The following is a 20,442-nucleotide window of genomic DNA, read 5'->3' as shown; positions in this document are numbered from 1 at the left end:
ATTACTCTCCTATTTTCTTGTTTTCAAATTCTGGGGTTTTTTTTCTTCCTTTTATAATAAAAAAGTCTAAGTTCTGTGTTCCTAAGGACAAGTTGTACAGTTGTACAGCTCGAAGACACTATTATACCAGGTTTCACTAGCTCCTCCTCCCCCTCCTGGACACATACATACACCCTTTGCTTGACAGGTTTGTTACACCCTATGTTTGTACATCATCCTTTCACCCCAAAACTCACTACCAGTAATGACAATTAGAGTGTTTGAAGCCTACCAAAAAAGTAGTTTGGAAGCAACAGGAAAAGATTATCTACATTTCACCCTTTATCTTTGAGTCTCCAGACTTTATGAAAGCTTTTAAATGAGCAGCTTTGGACATTGGGTGGATTTTTCAGTTATGGGAGGAACTGCTTTACTCCAGGGGTACCAGTGAATGGGCTTAGTGGGTCCTGCAATAAAAAAATTACTTGAGCCAATAGGAGACTAGTTGCCAGTGCTTTCTGTGCAGACTCTGATTAGTAGGGTGGGCTTGGATAAAACACATACACCCACCAAGTCTCAATTTGTCCAAGTTAAACAGATTATCCTAAGTCCTCGTTCAATTTCAGAACTCAACCATAGACTGAACTTAGCTGAAAGATTCAGCTATACAAAAATTGTAATGCCTCACCAGTTTCCTGCTATTCCGTGGCAGCTTGTTTGGTCTTATGTAATAATTTCAACCCATTTTCTCTATTTATGAACTTTTTGATCCTGTTGTCCAGCCTGCCTATAGCAGTTCTGGCATCTCTGTATCATTTAATATGGGTCTTATCTTTCCTTTTTTTGGGGGGGGGCAGTCCTATTATTGTTCCAGGCTGGCTCAGAACTCCAGGGCTCCAGCAGTCGTGCCTCAGTCTCCCAGGGAGCTCAGATCATATACAGGCATGTACCACTATGCCTGGCTTTCCTAACCTTTCAAGAATTAGCCCAACAGTTGGTTAGTTTCATTTCCCACTTGTCACTTTGTTAAATTCTGTCGCACACAGAGTACCCCTCTGTCTAGCTTTCCCACTTTAAATAAGTTCCCAGCCAGCATTCTTAGGATCCTCTCTCAGATCACCAGCCCTGCCAGTACATTCTAACCAAGACCTGCAATTCTTTTGGTATAGAATCACGGTCCTGCCTTAGCAGGCCTAGCACTTGCAAAGTCAGATTATGGTGAGACCTGATCCTCCTAATGCGTCTGAAAGACGGGTAGGAAGGTGGGAGCAGGTTCAGAGGCTCAACATTATCTTTCTACATCACCTGTTTCATCCAAAGCATCAACACTTTTCAGATAAGTGAAAGCTTCTAATTTCCAACAAGACCACTTACACAGCATGAGTTCAAGAGAATGAAGGGATTCAAAAGTGTTCAAGCAGCCAGGTGTGGTGGTGTATACCTGTAATCCCAGCACTCAGATGCACACAGGAAAATTACTACCAGTCTGAGGCCAGCCTTGGCCACATGGTGAACTCAGAGCCAGCCTGAACTACACAGCGAGACCCTGTCTCAAAAACAAAAACGAAACGAAGCAAAACAAAAGCGCTCAAGTATGGTCATTCATGTAGTCCTGTCTTATCCAACTTTTCCCTCCCAGAGTCCTGACTCTGACTAGAGCCACCTTGGTTGCGAATTCTGGCTTCAGTAAAGTTCAGCCATCCTCAGTTAAATCTTGTATCTTAATTTTAGTTCTGTGATTATGTCTGTAGATAAGGGTCTCTAAACTTTTCACTAGTTCAGTGGCTATTCACCCTGTCATTTTCTATCCTGAAGGAGTCAGTGGCTTTCAGCAGAAACACCAATCTGTAGTCCTTAGATTATAATCCTGTTTGTCCCAAACCTTAATCAGTTCATCCTTTCCACTGGCATTCTATCCCAGTCCACATGATTATACAGGTACCCTGTGACAAGACTAGCAATATCTTGTATTCTGTCCCAGTCCACATGACTGTACAGGTACCATATGACAAGACTAGCAATATTCCACTCCCTACCAGTGATGGGATTCTCATGGCCTGATAGTGAGTGACCAACTCCACAAGCCACTCATAGCCAGCTTCTGAGGACCACTCATGGCACCGAATGTCTTATGTGAGGTTCTCTAGAGTAGAACCTAAGAAAGAGACTCAGAGCCACACACACTTGAGTGTGCTCCTCAGGAAAAGCCCTCGAGGGAGTGAATGAAAGAGCAATGAAGGAAAAGCCAAGCTTGGCTATGGCTCAGATGAAATCTAGGCTTGGCCTGATCTGCAGAGGGATCTAGGACACCAACTGCACCAGTTTTCCCCTTCGAGGTGAGTCAATCAGCTTTTTTTTTTTATTGTTCCTGTCAATCGTGTCAAAGTCACTGGATGGGGACATTGATGGGAAAACTCCTGGACTGAGTCAGGTCCCATCTAAGAGCAATTCCCAAGTTACTGAAGAAAGACAATGAAGAAAGACGGCTGTGTGCACTTACCAGGCAAAACACAAGAGCAGCTGAGGAGGGGTATACCAGCTTGGTAAAGAAATCTAAAGTGGGCACCACCATAAAACACACAATCAACAAATATTTCACAGGCACCAAAAGCAGATGCAAGACTTCAGCAGCATCCCCGAAGTGCTCTCATTCTCTGTAGCAAACACACGTAAGTCAATGCTCTTACCCATCTTATCTTTCCCCTGCAAAATTCCTGCCAAGACCTTCTCAAATGGCAGGCAGTACTGGCCGACATCCACATCAGCTCCTTGTTAGTTTTTCAATTCTACATGCAACATAAACTGAAACTCATTCTACACGCCATCACACTATAAAGATCTATGCTCAGGGTACTTGGGAACTGGTGGATACACTGCTTAGATTAAAACCTCTAGCCGGGTACGGTGGCATACACCTGTAATCCCAGCACTCTGGAGGCTAAGGCAGGAGGACTGCCATGAATTCAAGGCCAGCCTGGGCTACATAGTGAGTTCAAGGCCAGCCTAAACTATATAGCAAGATCCTGTCTGAATAGATTAATTAAGATCTCTAATTCAGGCTAAGTACAGTGGCACACACCTATAATTCCAAAAGTCTGGGAACCTGAGGCAAGAGGACTGCAAATTCCAGCCCAGCCTGGGTAACTCAGCAAGTCCTGACCTCAAAAAAAAAAAAAAAAAAAATTAAAAAGAGCAGGAGTAGGAAAGCCCTGCTCTTAGGAAAGCCCTGTGTTCAATCCTTAGTACCATACATGCACACATACACAGGCACACACCCACACACACAAATTCTAATTCAACACAGTCCAATTCACTCTATGAATTTGTGTGTACTATAAAATAAACCAGCCTCCAGTTTTGCCTTTCTTCTCCATTTCCCTAAGGTCCTTCTCACATACCTTAACGTGATTGATTGACAGTATAGTTTCTCATAAATTTACAAATTTAACTTTCTTTTTACTAGATAACCCTGTCACTAGCATAATCAAAATTAAAGTGGGGTAGAGTATTTCATGGATAATTTGTAGATTCCATAAGGCAGTAGGAACACATCCAGGCTCTCAACCCCGATTTTGCCAAAATATAGATACCTAAGTCAATTTCTTTTCAAAGGGTTTAATACTCAAGATGGGAACAATGACTGGAGTATTCTAGTGGTTGGCATAATCATTTCTAGAAAAAGTTCATTGCTGAGTTACCAAAACAGATATCATGCTGAAGAGTTCTTTCACTGCACTCTTCCCTGAATCAATATGCTGTCAAACAAGGCAGACACTACAAGTAAAGCTTATTTCTACTGCATTCATGAGGCTTTTCCCAGTGTCAATTTTGAGACGCTAATAAAGGAGTGTCATATGAAGGCTTTCATTCATCTGTCATATCCAGGGGTTCTCTTTTCATCTAAATATCTAAGCATAAAGATGCTACCCAGAGCACTTCTCAAAAGGTAAAGCAAACTGGTATTTACTTATTGTGGACACACCCCAGTGTTCCTTTAGGCTGAGTTCTAATTGAAAGAATTCAATACATCTGTAGGTTTGATGGTTAAGTTGGAAAAATGCTTCATATTGTTACTACACTCATTACAGGAATAAGGTCTTTCTTTAGGAGGGCTTCTCTAATATTGGGCTGCTTTTCCATAAAACACCTATACACACAAGGTGTTTATGGGATCTGTCCTCTCATGGCTTCTCAGATGCTTAAAGAGGCTACAACTCCAGCTGAAACTCATTCCACATTCTTTACACTGGAAAGGTTTCTCACCAGTATGGATCCTCTGATGTTGATTAAGATGTGACTTCAGAGTGAAGCCTCTTCCACACTCATTACACTGGTGGGGTTTTGTACTGGGACAGATTTTCTGATGTTGCTTTATGTGGGAACACTGGCCAATATTTCCTCTGCATATATCACATTTATGGGTTTTTTCGGCAGTGTGAGTTCTATAATGCTGAATAAGGTCTGAACTGTAATTAAAGGCTTTTGCGCATATGTCACATGTATAAGGCTGCTCTTGTAACTCAATCTTTTTGTCTTCAATTACTGTCAAGTTCCAACTGTACGTTTCTTCACAAATGCCATTTTTCTCATTTTTCTGACCCACATGGAGCACCTGATGTTCAATTAGGCTGACATACTGAAAAAAGATTTCTCCACATTCGTGACACTGATGGGCCTTCTCGCGGGAGTGGAGTCGCAGATGTCCAGCAAGGTGTGAACGCCTTCCAAAGCCTTTCCCACATTCGTTACACTTAAAGGGCCTCTCTCCACTGTGCACACTCTGATGCTGGACAAGATGGGACCTCACTCTAAATGCTTTCCCACATAAGTGGCAGGTGTAGGGTTTTTCACCCGTGTGGACTCGCTGATGCTGAGTGAGGTGCACACGTTGGTTATAGCTTTTCCCACACTCATCACACCTAAATGGCTTCTCCCCAGTGTGAATTCGTTGATGTTGAATAAGATGTGCGCTCTGAATAAAGCTCTTTCCACATTCGTTACATTTATGTGGTCTCTCTCCTGTGGAGGGTTTTTTGTGGATGTAAGTGACTTCACTGCAACTCATCCCTTTTGAAGAGGACTGTCCTAGTATCTCCTTCATAGGAATTCCCTGCTTTCTTTCAGCCTTGCCTTGGTGTTCATAGTCTTCTCCAAAACCTTGAACTTCAGAAGCGTTCCTCCGGATTTTTCCTGATACTTCCACATCTGCTTCTGAAAATTCTGAAATTTTGTTCTTAACATTCAGTTTTGTAGTCCTACCTCTTTTGTCGCTGCCTAAAAAAAAAATGCAAACGTCATCAGTAACTTTACAGAAGAAAAATAAAATGTCAGGGTGGGAGAAGAGAATAATTAAATGAAACTATAACAGAAGTAACAAAAGGGGATAGGTATTTCATACCAAAAGGAATAAAAAGAAAAAAATTTTTGGTATATGTCCAGTGAAAAGACCAAGACAAAAAAGAGATATACTTAACGGGTGATAAGAATGATTGCTGTTAGGCCATAATCTAGGTGAGGTTAGGGTCGGAACTCAGTGATCTTCCTGCCTCGGTCTCCCGAGTGCTGGGGTTACAGGCATGCGCCACCACATCAGGCTGCTTCGCTCATCTTTAATATCTGCCACCCCATGAGACCACAGCTCCATGAAAACTCCAATGGGATCTATTCTATTTCCTGCCAGATCCTGAGCACCTAGTGCTACAGGCTCTCAAAACAAGTGGCTGGATGAACAAATCAAGCCCTCCTCCTTTGTTCCAAAAGAGGAGGGGAGGCTGAGAGTAATGACTGGAGAATAAGTCTGAGAAACAACTGCAAGTGGGATGTGAAAGATACTTCAGAAGCAATTGCTTTTCACCTACTAATCCCACACCTAGGAATCTATTATAAGGCAAAAATCCTAAATGTAGAAAAACATATAGGGGTAACATGGTTACCAGGACAATAGATTAAAAAAAACTTAGAATTGAACAACTAAAGAACAGTTGAGTAAAGACGAGTCAATGACAATGTAATTTCATTAATGAATGAATGAATGAATGAATGATGGGAGGTTCTCCAAAATAACCAACAGGAGGACTGAGCAACACTGGAAAGTGTATTACATCATATTTAAGTGTACTCTACGGATACAACTATGTGACATAGGTTCATTAAAAAAGATATAGGAGAGCCAGGGATACAGCTCAGCAGCACAGCACCTGCCCGGTAACCTTAAAGTCCTGAGTTCAATTCCTGGTATCAAAAAAAAAAAAAAAAGATATAGGAAAACACACTAAATAACAACAGTTCTGTTCCTTCGGATGGTAGGATTCTGGGTAGTTTTTTTCTTCCTCTTTCTTTCTTCCAAACTTGACGTACCACCATTATCATTTTAAAATAAATGAAATAATTAAATTAAGAGAACAGGGAACAAAGAAAGATGCGTGTAAGGGAGCCAAATTGTCCATTACTACAGAAAGTCTACAGAAAACTGGGCACGGTGGCACAAGCCTGTAATTGTAGCACACTGGAATGCTGAGGCAGGAGGATCACAAGTCTAAGCCCAGCCTAAGCAATTTAATAACTTGGCCAGACCCAGTCTTAAAATAAAGAATAAAAATGGCTGGGGATGTAGTTCTGTGTAAAGGCTCTGGGTTCAACTCTAGTACCGCCCTGCAAAAGAATGTCTAAAATGTATGAGTCAAGCAATCCGGTTAACAGTATTAGGTTAAAATATGGAATTACAGAGAAACAAGTAAGTGATAAAGCAAGTAGAGTTGAGGGGAGCAGGAGGCAAGCCATGGGCCGGGGATGGAGAGGCACAGGGTTTTGCCTATTAATTTGACAACGAAGTATAAATAATAAAATAAACTCTCGTCTCCCTATTACTCCCAGTATTGCAACCCATCTGTCCTGTGTCACTAAGCTAATAAAACAAAATTTTGCCCTCATGCAATTCCCGAACACAAACCCCTCCCACGTACATCTTTGGGACTTCTCCCGGAAGTGCCGTTTCAGGTGCTCAATCAGGTGTGAGTGGCGACCAAAGCTCTTCCCACACTCGTTGCACCCGTAGGGCCTCTCCCCACTGTGGACGCTGTGGTGCTGCACGAGGTGGGAGCTCACCCGGAACGCTTTCCCGCACACCTGGCACTTGTAGGGCTTCTCGCCGGTGTGGACTCTCTGGTGCTGCGTGAGGTGCACGCGCTGATTATAGCTCTTCCCACACTCGCCACACTGAAATGGTTTTTCTCCAGTATGGATTCGCCGGTGCTGAATAAAGTTGGAGGCTTGAAGGAAAAATTTCCCACAGTCGTTACATCTGTGCCCTCTCTCACCATTTGTGCTCTGCTTCCGGTTAACGTCTGTGCTAGCGCCAAGATCTCTCTTCTCGGAAGGATTCTGCCTTGGTTTCCCCACAGTGGGGTTTACCTGCCACCTTTGTACCATGCCCTTAAGGTCACCAACTTCGGCAAACTCTTGACTGTGGGATGTATTTCTTTGGGTGCTTCCTGCTGCCACCCAATGTGAGCTGGGTGAACCGGCTTCACTGGAAATCTGCTTTACTATGAGCTCCACATTATTGTCCTTGGACCCATAATCTGAAATAAGAGAAGGAAAATGGGGAAATTAGTTATTCTCTGCATTAGAAGAGATGATAGAGAGATACAGGGTAATTAAGTGACACCAACATGTGCTAGGAAGGCATGACTTTGTAAAAATGACTTGAAAATGAGGATGCAGTAAACACTATGCAGAAAACTAGGCAGAGTGGGGAAAGAAATACTAGCAAGAATGGACCAAAGCAATGAGACTGGAGAGTAGTCATTCCACTTAATGAAGAGGGTACCTGGTATTCTCTTGCTATAGTATTGAAAGACAAGATCTGTTTGTGAACATATGTGCTGCACTAAATAAAATATTCATCCTCCTTTTCTTTTTTTTTTCCTTTCTCTTTTCCTTTCTTTTCTTTCCTTTTTTTTTCCTGGAAGTCAGACACAGAGACTTGTGCATGCTTGGCAAGTGTTCTACCACTGAAATACATCCCCAGCCCATTCTTTAAAAGACTTGACATTGGATTATGCAGCTAACCCCAGCATTTACTTTCCTCTTCCTGTAAATTCAGAGTTTGAAGAAGAAAGATGATCTTTATAGTTTTTCTAGAACCCAGTGGATGTGACTATGGTATGAACTCATCTAAATGAAGAAAACAAAAAGAAGTACTTTCAAAACTGAGAGAAGGGGCCAGGGATATAGCTCAGTGGCACAGTGCCTGCTTTACAAGTGTGAGGTCTTGAGTTCGATTTCTGGTACTACCAAAAAAAAAAGACTGAGAGAAGTACATACTCTTCAAAGACCTAGCTCAACATACAATAGTGACTTATGGATAGATGAATTTTTAAATGACTACAATCAGTTCCCTTGTGCAACTACCAGCACAAATATTAGCAACTGATAGTTTACTCAAAACACTGAATGTTTAATATGGTTTGCAGAGGAAAGTCTTCAGCAATTAACAACTAGTAGGCAATATTATTTTTAAAATGCTAGAGAGATTATGGCCTTTTAAATGCTAGAGAATATCCTAGTAAGACTTCTGTTCTGCATCTTGTGGCATACGCCTGTAATCATAGCTATTTGGGAGGCTAAATCAAGCAGACCCCAAGTCTGAGATTAGCCTGGGCAACTTAATGAGATCCTGTCACAAAATAAAGTCTGAAGAAAGGCCAGGGATGTAGCTAAGTCGTACAGTCCTTGCCAGGCAAATGGAAGACCATGGGTTAAATCCACAACACCACAAGAGAAAAAAATATTTTTCCAAAAAAATTAATGTCCAATATGTAATAATGGTAATAAACCCTAACATTTACTAGGTGCTTATTCCGGGCCAGGCATTATGCCAATCGCTTCACAATTTTATGACATATGTAATCCTCACAATGATCTGTTAAGTAACAGCTATTTCATCCTTTTTTGACACAGTCCTAAGTTATAATTCTTGTACCATGAAGACAATTTTGGTTTTTACTTTATTTTGTGATGCTGTGATGCACCTAGGCCTTATGCATGCAAAGAACACGCTCTACAACGTACCTACATCCCAAGCCCTCCAAGAAGATAACTTTAATTTACCACACAACTATTTTTACTTTATGTTTTTCTAAGTTGTAACAGTGGAAACTAATATATAAACAAACAAAAAACCTACTATAAAACCAGATTTTATGTTTTTTTCTTCCCCATTTAACTAAGCAGATAATCCCAACAATCACAGTAAAAGGTGTGAAAAAACATACAGTGTTTCAATTTTTAAAAATTTATTACACTAAAAGACATACTGTCATTAGTTCCCTTCAAAATATTCAAAGATTCCCTCTCACTTCAAACACATTCCATCATTCTTGGCAACATATAATAAAATTTTGGGGTTTTCTTTCTTTGGTACCAGGAATCAAACTCAGGACCTTGCCTTTGCCAGGCAGGCGCTGTGCTGCTGAGCTATATCCCCAGCCCTGAAGTTTTTTAAACTTAAACATTCACCATAGTTTTTGATCACCCCTTGTGTCTTTTGTTCATATCTACCTGTGCTCACACATTTTATTCTTACTAGAATTTCTACCATTCAACAAGTCAAACAAGCATATGCCTTTCTTTTTCCAGGAATGAATTTAAAAAGTGTCAGAGCTCTATGTACCTCTCTGGGTATGCTAACTGTCCTTTTCCAAGGACAGGGGCTATATATATTGTGACACCAGTCGGCTTATAGACTGCCTTCCTGCCTCTTCCCTTGCCTTTCAGAGTGGAAATGGCAAGCTTTCTGATGGGACTCTTGGTTTATCTGTATATTCACTGTCCTTGCTCAATGTGATGCCAAGCAGCTGAGCAATGCCAGGGGTGGGACAAAATTGCTGAATCAGGTTTCAAAATCATGGACTTCAACTTCCCTGGCTCCCTAGCTTGTCTTTCAAAATTTGACTCTTTTTCTTAATCATTTTGTTCAGAGCTATATCAAAATGTTTCCTTTAAAAAAAAAAGTTTCCATCACTGTTATTTAAAAAATGGACTAATATCTGTGGTATGCTATCAGTTTTTCATGAACTTATATACATAAAGACCATGTCTAGAGCTGAGAGGGGTAGCATACACTTATAATCCCAGTACTCTGTGAGGGAGGAAGATCCCAAGTTTAAGGCCAGCATGGACAACTATAGAAATTAACAAGGCCCTGTGTCTAAAATTAAAAGGACAAGGCGGGGAGGATGTAGCTTAGAATGGAGACCCTGGGTTTGATCTCCAGTACCACAAAGCCAACAAATAAACACATTTAGAGATACAATCACATCCCTGGTAATAATCACTGCCTTGCTGGCTGTGGTGGCATACACCTGCAAATCTGGCATTCAGGAGATGGAGGCAGGAGGATTTCCATGAAGTCAGGGCCAGCCTGGGCTATATAGTAAGTTCAAGGTCAGACTGAACTACATAGCCAAATTCTATCTCAAGAAACAAACAAAGAACAAAACAAAAATATTCATTGCTTCTGTGAGGGAACCTCCAGGTAGGTGTTTTCACTTTAAATCCATTCATAGGAGCTGAATTTTTACTATGTGCACATATGACCCTTTTAAAGCCACAGTTCTCTACTGCACTGTGTTAAAGCCACTACTCCGGATCTACTGCACCGCCTACTTCCTCTGTTACCTACTGATTACTTACTTACTCCCAACAGGTAACTTTCCTATTTCACAGAAAGTCAAAGCTATCCAGCCAAGAGCTCCCTGAATGTCCTACAGTCATATCTGTAAACTTACCAGCAGCCTATTTTTCATCCTCCCATTGCTCACAATGGAGCCACGCCTCTCCTCCCAACCAAGATCACTCCTTCCTGCCTCCCATGCCCTAGGTCTCCCATGCCTTCTTGCTTTCCACGGAACTCCCTAGATCACTGATTTGCTCTTCCTTACTTCCATATTCTACGTCATTAGTTCTTTTTTTTTCACTGTAGCACTGCTTTATACAGCCCGTGCTTATGTAAAATTTCCCACATCTTTACCATTTTTTGGGCTCATTGCTTCTACTTGCACTTTTTGTCCACTTTTATTTTAAAGAAAAAAAAAATAACAAAATAACAACAAAGACTGAAACAAAGCCACACAAAAACAATAAAAACAACACTGGTTTTCAAAACAAGATGATAGGAATTAACAATGATTGTCATATTACATATTATTATCTTCAATGAAATTGCTCAGATACCAGACGTAAGAATGCAAGATTGGGGGCTGGGGATTTAGCTCAGCGGCAAAAGCGCCTGCCTGGCAAGCGCAAGGTCGTGAGTTCAGTTCCTGGTACCGGAGAAAAACCAAAAAAAAAAAAAAAGAATGCAAGATTGATCAAACAATTAAAGAGAATAAAAAGTAATAAAAAATTAGAAATGATACAGAGCTAAACAAGATGGTAGGAATTCAACGATGGTTGTTACACTGCATATTGTCTTCAAATTAGTTGTTCAGAATACCAGGTATGAGCATGTCAAATTGGTCAAGAAAAAAATTTAACCATTCACTGATCCTTTCAATAAACCAATAGACATCAGCAGTACAATTATCCCAGCTATCCTTGTACATACATATATATTCTTTTTCCCTTCTTTCTTTTCTCCTTTCCCTCATCCCAGTTGGTCCTTCCTTTGAGCTATTCCTTTCCCTGTCACAATATCTATTGTACCTTTTGGGTTTTATTTACTCTTTCAGGTTCTTACACTAGGGAGACAATACAATGTTTACACATGCAGGTCTGATTTATTTCACTTATGAGTATGGTCTCTAGTTGCATCCATTTACTTATTAAAGCCTCAAGTTTACCTTTTTTATAGCTGAGTAATACTCCATTGTATAAAAATACCACATCTTTTTTATCCATTCCTCCATTGATGGGCATGTGGGTTGTTTCTAAGATTTAGCTATGACAAATTGCGCTGCTATAAACATGGGTGCATATATATCACTGTGGTATAATGTTTTCAGTTTTTCTGGAAAAATATCCAGAAGGAGAATAGCTGGGTTTTATTAGTTCTTTTTGAGTAGCATTTAAATACACTTTAACCTTTTCCCCTTTAAAAAAAAGAAAAAAGAAAAAAGAGCACACAGCCAGGTGCGGTGGCACAAACCTGTAATCCCAGCATTCAAAAAGCTGAGACAGGAGATCGCAAGTTTGAGGCCAGCCTGAGCTGCGTAGTGAATTCAAGGCCAGCCTGAACTACATAGCAAGACCTTGAATAAAAAAAAGAAATGTTTTTTTCAAAGTATACAAAAACAACCCATGAGGGGCTGGGGATTTAGCTCAGTGGCACAGCGCCTGCCTGGCAAGTGTGACATTGCAAGTTCGATTCCCAGTACCGGAAAACAAAACAAAACAACAACAACAACAAAAACCCCAAACAACTCACGTATTCTTAGTGATCAATGCTCTCTCTTCCCCTTTAGAGATGAACTTCTTAAAAGTTTATCTAGAATACCCTCCTCAAATCCCTCCCCTTTGTAGTTTAAGACACTGTCTCATGTCCCTAATATTCCAGCCACCCCATGCCTCCAAGATACATTTATTTTTTAAAATCTCATTTCCAAATATGATGAGTATTTTTAAAAATTCTAACCTTCTAGGATTCTGTTAAAAATCCACAGCACAAAAATACTCAAATGAGACCTAAGGAGGCAGAAACCACTGAACATGGTCTCAGTGTAGAAGAGTAGACAGAAGTTGTAAAGATGCTGCAATAAAGATAGTGAGAAAAATAATCAGAAAGTAAGAACTGAGAACAACTGGGAGAACGACAGGAAAGAACTAAGCCAAGAACCTCCAACTCTGAAACCGTGAAGTGAAGTCCCCATGTAGTGCCAGAAAACACACAACAATAGTAACAGTCTCAAAGTAGCTTTTGGAAATTAAAAGGAAGACATTAAGGAAAATTTTTCATTAAATATACCTTTTTGTTGCCCCCAGACATTGTCTATGCAGTTCAGGCTGGCCTTGAACTCACTATGTAACCCATGCTGGCCTTCAACTCACAGCAATCCTCCTGCCTCAGCTTCCCAAGTACTGGAATTACAGACATGTACCACCATGCCCAGCTCAAATATAACATTCTTACTATAAGATAATTCACTGAGTAGCCCTAAGAGCCCAATAGATTAATGAACAGAGAGGACATAAGAGAAAACTCTTGAAAATATTAATAGCAACCAAAATGTAAAATTAAAAAAAAAAGAGTCATCTTTATACCTTTTAAGTAAAAGCCTGTGAGTGAACTAAGACCATGAGGCAATGCTGACTGCTGTAATGCTTTTCAAAAGAAATCTGGCATTGTATATGGATTTTACCTGAAGCCCATCAGTGTGCTGATATGAAGTGGCTCTTCTACAAGAATAATTAAAAAGGTAAAAGCCATAATCTCCAAGATGTCTGCAATAATGCTGAGTTTTTATCATTGCTCTAGGCAGCAGACAGGGCCATTAGCTTTCAGGATCATCACTTAGGTGTAGGGGTACAAAATTAATGAAGTGATAGAACATGTAAAATGTAGATATGAAGGTGAACATCATAAGTAGCAACTTGTGATCTGAGAATGGTATTGGAGTGTGCTAACCATCCATGCACAAGAAGAAAGAAAACAATTAATGCTACTGAGCTGGGCATTGTAGTACATGCCTATAAACTCAGCATTCTTCAAGGCTGAGGCAAGAGGCTCACAGTTGCCAGCCCAGGCAACTTCGCAAGACCTGTCTCAAAATAAAAAATAAAAAAGGGTTGAGGATGCAGCTCAGTGTTGAGGCCCTGGGTTCAATCTCTAGTACTCCCTCCCCATACACACACACTAAGAATTACTACTATTGAGACACTGTAGTCATCAGTATAATAAAGACTTATTTAGCATGGTCTGAGAAGTTTTCATAAATCAGAATTATTCTGTTAAGAATTATACAATTTGCCAAGGAATACAATAACCACTAAAAATTTATTAAAATCTAAACCCATTAGTTTTAAGCACTCTATTATTTTAAGAAAGTTAAAAGCAGCCAGGTGTGGTGGCACACACTTGTAATCCCAGCACTCGGGAGGCTGAGGCAGGAGGATCACTGCAAGTTTGAGGCCAGCCTGGTCTACAAAATGAGCTCAAGGCCCACCTGAACTGCATAGCGAGACCTTGTTTCAAAAGAAAGAAAAGAAAAGAAAAGAAAGAAAAAAGCATTTGCTGGATTATGTAGCCCCCAAGTACAGTACCATCAGTCTTTAATCATACCTTTATTAATAACAATAAGATCATCATTACTATTGAAATTATCAGAATAATTTGAAGGAGAAAAAGAGGTTTATAGGAAAAAAGGGCAAAAACATAACAATTAAAATATATATGCTTTTTCATAGGATGTGTTAGAAATATTCCTTACAAAATACTGAAATTAAGATGTCCTAATCCATGCAGGTGAAATAATTCTTACCCAGGGAAGTAATACTCCCATAATTCTCCTTCCTGCCATCCCTACAAAGAGACTTCTGGGACTGGTCCAAATGTCCCCACTCCTCCAGGATGAAGGACACAGCCACATCAGCCACATCTTCAAATTTCACCAACTTCTGAAACAGGAGATCTCTGCTAAATTCCCACTCCCTGTGTGCAAATCTGGAGTGAGGGAAAAACTGGGAGCATTACAGCAGGAAATCGGGAAGAGAGGGACTTTGCCTCAAAGAGAAGTGGGAAGTACTGGGCAGAGAGAAAAAAGGTAAAAGGGAATGAAGGTACTAACATGAGATGGGCCTGGTCGCAGGTCAAAGAAACAGACCTCCCAATACAAATTTACATGAAGGCAGCTACCTATCAGTGAAGGGGTACAGGCCCTCAGAGAGGGTAAGGGGGTGCCAGCTCACCTGGGACCCAGCTGAGAGAAGTGAAGCTGTCAGCTCCTGGCTGTCCTTCAGGGGAAGGGAAGGAGCCTGGAGAACAGGAAGGGCTGAAGGAGGAGAAAAAGAGGTGTGAGTGAGAATACCTCTATCTGGTTCTTGGTGCTGTATCATGTGCCTCCTCTGCTCGCAAAGGTACAATGACCCCTGCCAAGTTCCTCTGGCTGGCTCTCAACACCCTCTACCCTCTGACCCCACCCAAATTTAGTCTCCTATTCCTCCTTTGCCCCGCGAAACCAGACTTGCTGCTTTGCTCAGGCTAGTTCCAGCCGGACCATTCTCCTATGACGTACACACCGCATTCCACTCTGCCTGCATCAACTCCATTGGCCTTCAAGAAGAAACAGAGTCTCACACCTTCCATGAAGCTGAAGCATTTCCTGGCGCCCAGGGTTTCCTGGGCTTTAATGTGGGGATCTTGGCAAACAGTAGATTCTGACCCAGAACGCCTGAGTGGGCCTAAGATTTTGCACTTCTAGTAGGTTTGAGCAAGCGGTCCAGCTGGTCCTTGGACCACACTTGGATTAGCTCCAGGCCAGCCTCTGCCTTCAAGGAACTTTCATGGATAGTTTATATTCAGTCAAGATATATATACATTAGGTCTACTCTATTACAGGAATAATCTGATGAAACTATTCTTGCCTCTCATGGAGAGGACGGACATGTAAGCCCGCCGTCCTTGTAACAGGGTGAAAAGTAGGAAAATTGAAGTTCCTGACTTCCCATAGGAACACAGGGGCAGAAGCAGCTGCAGACCGAAGGGGAGGCAGAGGGGCCGAAGCAGCAGCAAGGTCTCTTCTTGGAGGATGACTTTAGACAGTGGGGTGGGTGTTGGGGAGATGGCAAGCTTTCCAGGTAGAAGAGCATGTGTGTCACCTTAGTGAGTCCCATCTCTGGAGGCTAGAGACCATCTGAGCCTCTGCTGTCACCGCTATGGCTCTGTCTCAGGTCCATGGCACATCGGACCTTCCTGTCTGTGTGTCCTGACTTACAGTCTTACCTGGTATTAAGCTTTAACTCAATAGTTTCCTTGCTATGGCTTCCTGTATATGAGGCCTTCTTCCTTCCCAGGACTTGCTTACTTATGAGGACCAGGAGATCACCAATGACACACACAAAAAAAGAGGACACTGGTAAGAAACAGGAAGCAAAAACAGATGGATCTGAACCAGGAATGGCCAAAAAGTCAAAACAGGACTTGAAAAACACACTGAATGTTCCATGTCTGTGTGAACAGTCATTTGTAGGGAACTGGCTAAGGTCTGGTTTATGGGCAGAAAAGGCAAGAAGCCATCTACAAACAGAAGAGAAGAGAAGCCCTGGTGAGACCAGGTGAGCGGAGGAACATGAGTCATTGAAGGATGGCTACCAGTACACAGGAAAATGTGGAAAAGCAAAGGTGAAATGGCTCAGAATAGGCCACTGAGTCAGACCGCTTAAGTTAAAACCCTGGCTCTGTAACTTACTAGCTGTGACCTTGGATGAGTTACTCAAACTCTTAGGCTTATTTTTTTTCCTTTTCTAACTTGTCTGTGTAGGGAGCAGGAATTGAGCCCAGGGCCTTCACACTGAGCTACATCCCCACCCCTTTGAAAAGGAATCACTGGTTTTTTGTTTGTTTTGGAGGCAAGGTCCTTCTATGTTGCCTAGGCTAGCTTTTTTTTAGGCTAGCTTTAAACTCCCAGATTCAAGCAATCCTCCTGCCTCAGCCTCTCAAATAGCAGGGATTATAGGCATGCCCCACTAGTAAGAAGTACGTATATACAACAAAGTCGATTGCACATTGAGCTCTTTTATGAGCAGTTGTACATTGTTTTGTTGTTTTTTGAGACAGGGTCTCACTACGCAGTTCAGGCTGGTCTTGAACTCACTATGGAGTACAGGTTGGCCTCTAATTTGTGGTGATCCTCCATGACTATGCCCAATTTAAATATTTTTTTAAGGTTAGTATTACATCATATTTATTGTTTTTGAAGTCTTCTCAGGAACAAAAAGGAAAAAATGGAAACAAAACTTTTGTAAATAAGGAGGGGAAAAAGGGTTGAAGGGAGGGTAGGGGAATGGGCAAAAAAAAAAGTATCAAGTTATATCAGATACAGGTGCAAATTCCATATGATAAATGTGATCATTATGTATACTAAAATGTACCTTAACTAATTAAAAAAAAAAGTACAAAAAGGAAATTTGTTTTACAAATAGACACACTGTCCAGATATAGTTTGGGATATACATGAACTTAGTTTCCCTATACTTTGAAATATTTTTCCATTTCGTTCTAAAACTTATTTCATTGTTACTAGTCACCATTAATTGTTCCCAACAATGCCACAGAAGATTAAAGTAATGAGAATGGAAGAATAACAGAAACATTTAGGATGACAGAATAGTGAAATAAATCATCACTCTTGACCCTTCTCGAAAATACTACATATCTTGCCCAAAGTAGTACTTCATTCTTCCAGTCAAGTAGAAAAGAAGGCTGTTGACACATGCTTAGTTTTCATCCCACACAACTGAGAATGCACAATTTTTCACTTGCTGCCCTCATCAGCAAAAACTAATTGTGCAGAAGACATTTACTAGGCAATTCAGAAGATGACAGCGACAAATAACAACACTCCCTAGTGATAACAATAATGATGACAACAAGTATAAGGAAAATAAGTCTTTAAAGGACAACATCCTATATAAATTTTCTCAAACTCAAGAATCAACACTGCTGCTTGACATGGTGGAGCTTGCCTGTATTCCCAGCACTTGGGAGACTGAGGCAGGAAGATTACAGCCAGTTTGAGGCCAGCCTGAGCTACATAGTAAGTTCAAGGTCAACCTGCACTACATAATGAGACCTATCTCAAAAGCAACAAGAATAACAGGCAGGTGTGGTGGTGTACCCCTGTAATCCCTACACTGCAGAGGCTGAGGCAGTAGAACTGCCACGAGTTTGAGGCCAGCATAAACTACATAGCAAGAGCCTATGGGCAGAAAAGGCAAGAAGCCATCTACAAACAGAAGAGGAAAGGAGCCCTGATGAGACCAGGTGAGCGGAGGAACGTAAGTCACTGAAGGACGAGGCATTGAAGTTTGAGGCCAGCATAAACTACATAGCAAGAGTCTCAAAAAAAGAAAAAGAAAAAAAAAAAAAAGGCAACAAGACAACAATAAAGAATCAACGATGAACAACCTACTACTAATTTCAAAAAGGAACTATAACGTTCTTATCCAGTGAGCAGAAAAGACTGCTTCCTATGACATTTCACAAGGTACCCCACCATCCCATTTTGCTAAAAGGACAGCACTATGTGACAGTATTCTTTCATCTTTCACCATATCGGTATGCCAAAATGTTCTTGATACAAAGACGTTTAATGCTTATTATAACTGCTTTTAAAAATTTTCGCTCTTTTGAATCTCCTGTAAATTATTCATAAAATGACTTAAAAAATATAAAAAACAAAAAGGACCCACTGGACCCAAGTGATAAATGGTAAGGATTAATTTTCCTAGTACTGTGAGGAATAAATGAGTTCCTACAGGTAAATGCTTAGAACAGTTCCTGCACAAAGTATGTACTACATAAGTAATAGCTGCTGTGGCTGCTGCTGTTTTTACCATGATGGAAGGAAAGCCAGAAGAGATGAGGACAACGGAGCATGTCAAGGGGAAATCTGATCACTTAAGAGAGACTGAAAGAACCCAGCATAGTGGCCCATACCTGTAATCCCAACACTCAGGAGGCTGAGGCAGGAGCATTACCATAAGTTCGAGGCCAGCATGGACTCCATAGTGAGCTCAAGGCCTGCCTGAACTAGGAACTACATAGCAAAACTGTTTCAAAAAAAAACACTAGAAGAAAGTCTGAAACTGAACAGAGAAAATATAGTCCTTTATCTACAAGTCTGAAAACAAAGCTGTAAATACTGAAGTATCACCACCACCAGGTCTCACTATGTTGCTCAGACCGGATTCAAATTCTTGGACTCCAGCGATCCTTCTGCCTCAGCCTCTGGAATAACTATGACTACACATGGGTGGCACTATGCATGGCCCCAAAGCATTTTTTTTTTCCCACTAAACTAGTGATTAAACTGATTTAATAGCAAAATCTGACCTAAACTTTTTTATTTGAGACAGGGTCTCACTATATAGTTCAGGCTTGCCTTACACTCATTATGTACTCTTGGCTGGTCTCAAACTCATGGTGATCCTCCTGCCTCAGCCTCCCAAGTGCTAGGATTACAGATGTGTGCCACTACACACAGATTGGACCTGAATTTATATAAAGTTATTTAAAGTTTTTATTTAATTGGTGAGGCCTGGTGGTTCAGGCCTGTAATTCTAGCACTCAGGAGGCTGAGCCAAGAGGATTGCTGTCAGTTTGAGGCCAGCCTGGGCTACATATAGAGTTGAAGGCCAGTCTGAACTACACAGTGAGACCCTGTCTCAAAAAAAACACCAAGAAATGCACAGTGGCGGTATCATAGCCAATGAAGTTTATCCAAGGCATGATTATTGCTAACTGAAAACTTTTCTCAAAAAAATAAATAAAAATAAACTGTAAATATTCCTACATTTCCTCACACAAGGATTAATATGTGTGCCACTTCAAACCCTGCTGCTAACGTAATACATGATATAAATTATATACCTAACGAAATCTTCAAAACTCAGAATCCTAATAGCAAAGGATTCTGACTAGGATTATGGATTGGTGGACATATGACATAATAAATATGACACTCAGCTGTTCACAGTTCTTCTAATACAAGCAAACAAAACTGAGACAGTGAGAAAGAGAGGGAAGGAGAAGAAAGAGGGGAAAAAAGGGAAAAAAAGAAGAAGAGAAGACAAATGTTTTAAGGTCAGTGGGAAAACTGCTTCAAGTAAGACTTCAAAGCGAATGACTGAGCAGCCAGAAATAAATGCAAGTAAGAACTAGAACACCTTTCTAACGTAGTCATCGAGACAAGAAAATTTATGAGAAGGTGAAAAACTGCTGCACTAAAAAATTTTTTTAATTTTTAAATTTTTTATTTTTTTTTGAGCCAGGGTCCTGCCATGCAGTTCAGGCTGGCCTCAACTCACTAAGCAGACCAAGCTGGCCTCAAACTCTCGGTGATCCTCCTTACAGGCATGCATCACCACGCTTGTCTTGCAAAACAGGCTTGAAAGATGTGTAAGAGACTTCTGTAGATCTCTGAATAATATCTGTACTTCAATCTGTCATTATAACCATCTGTTATATCGTCTTTTTTTTTTTTTTGGTGCTGGTGATTGAATCAGGGGCCTTGCAAGTGGTGAGTACCACTGAGCTACACCCTTCAGCCTCTATTAAAGCTTTTATGTTGTGTGTGTATGTGTTTTGTTTTGTCTTTTTGAGACAGGGTCTTGCTATATAGCTCAGGCTGGCCTTGAGCTCACTTTGTAGCCCAGGCTAGTCTTGAACTTGCATTGATCCTCCTGCCTCAGCCTCCTGAGTGGTGGGAATTTTTTTTTTTTTTTTGGTATGGGGAACTAAACTCAGGA

At 40.9% G+C, this 20,442-nt stretch overlaps 1 protein-coding gene across 2 annotated transcripts in view; it reads right to left on the bottom strand.

The window, feature by feature from the left end:
- Nucleotides 1-3,578: 3,578 nt before the first annotated feature.
- Zkscan5 (zinc finger with KRAB and SCAN domains 5) overlaps nucleotides 3,579-20,442 on the bottom strand; it is a 23,194-nt gene continuing 6,330 nt past the window's right edge. The window contains exons 3-6 of one of the 2 annotated variants that reach the window (XM_013521179.1): nucleotides 14,884-14,966; nucleotides 14,457-14,592; nucleotides 6,942-7,559; nucleotides 3,579-5,253 (exon numbers count right to left, since the gene is read on the bottom strand). In XM_013521179.1, coding sequence (XP_013376633.1) covers nucleotides 4,127-5,253; nucleotides 6,942-7,559; nucleotides 14,457-14,592; nucleotides 14,884-14,966 — 1,964 coding nt within the window. In that variant the 3' untranslated portion in view covers nucleotides 3,579-4,126. The remainder of the gene's footprint in view (nucleotides 5,254-6,941; nucleotides 7,560-14,456; nucleotides 14,593-14,883; nucleotides 14,967-20,442) is intronic. The other variant, XM_013521180.1, reaches the window with a different exon arrangement.

The sequence above is a fragment of the Chinchilla lanigera genome, unplaced genomic scaffold (assembly GCF_000276665.1).
Source record: "Chinchilla lanigera isolate Chin_1 unplaced genomic scaffold, ChiLan1.0 scaffold00059, whole genome shotgun sequence".
In the NCBI taxonomy this organism is placed as follows: Eukaryota; Metazoa; Chordata; class Mammalia; order Rodentia; family Chinchillidae; genus Chinchilla; species Chinchilla lanigera.
Note: the sequence above shows the minus strand (reverse complement) of the source record. Positions and strands in the feature narration are given on the sequence as shown.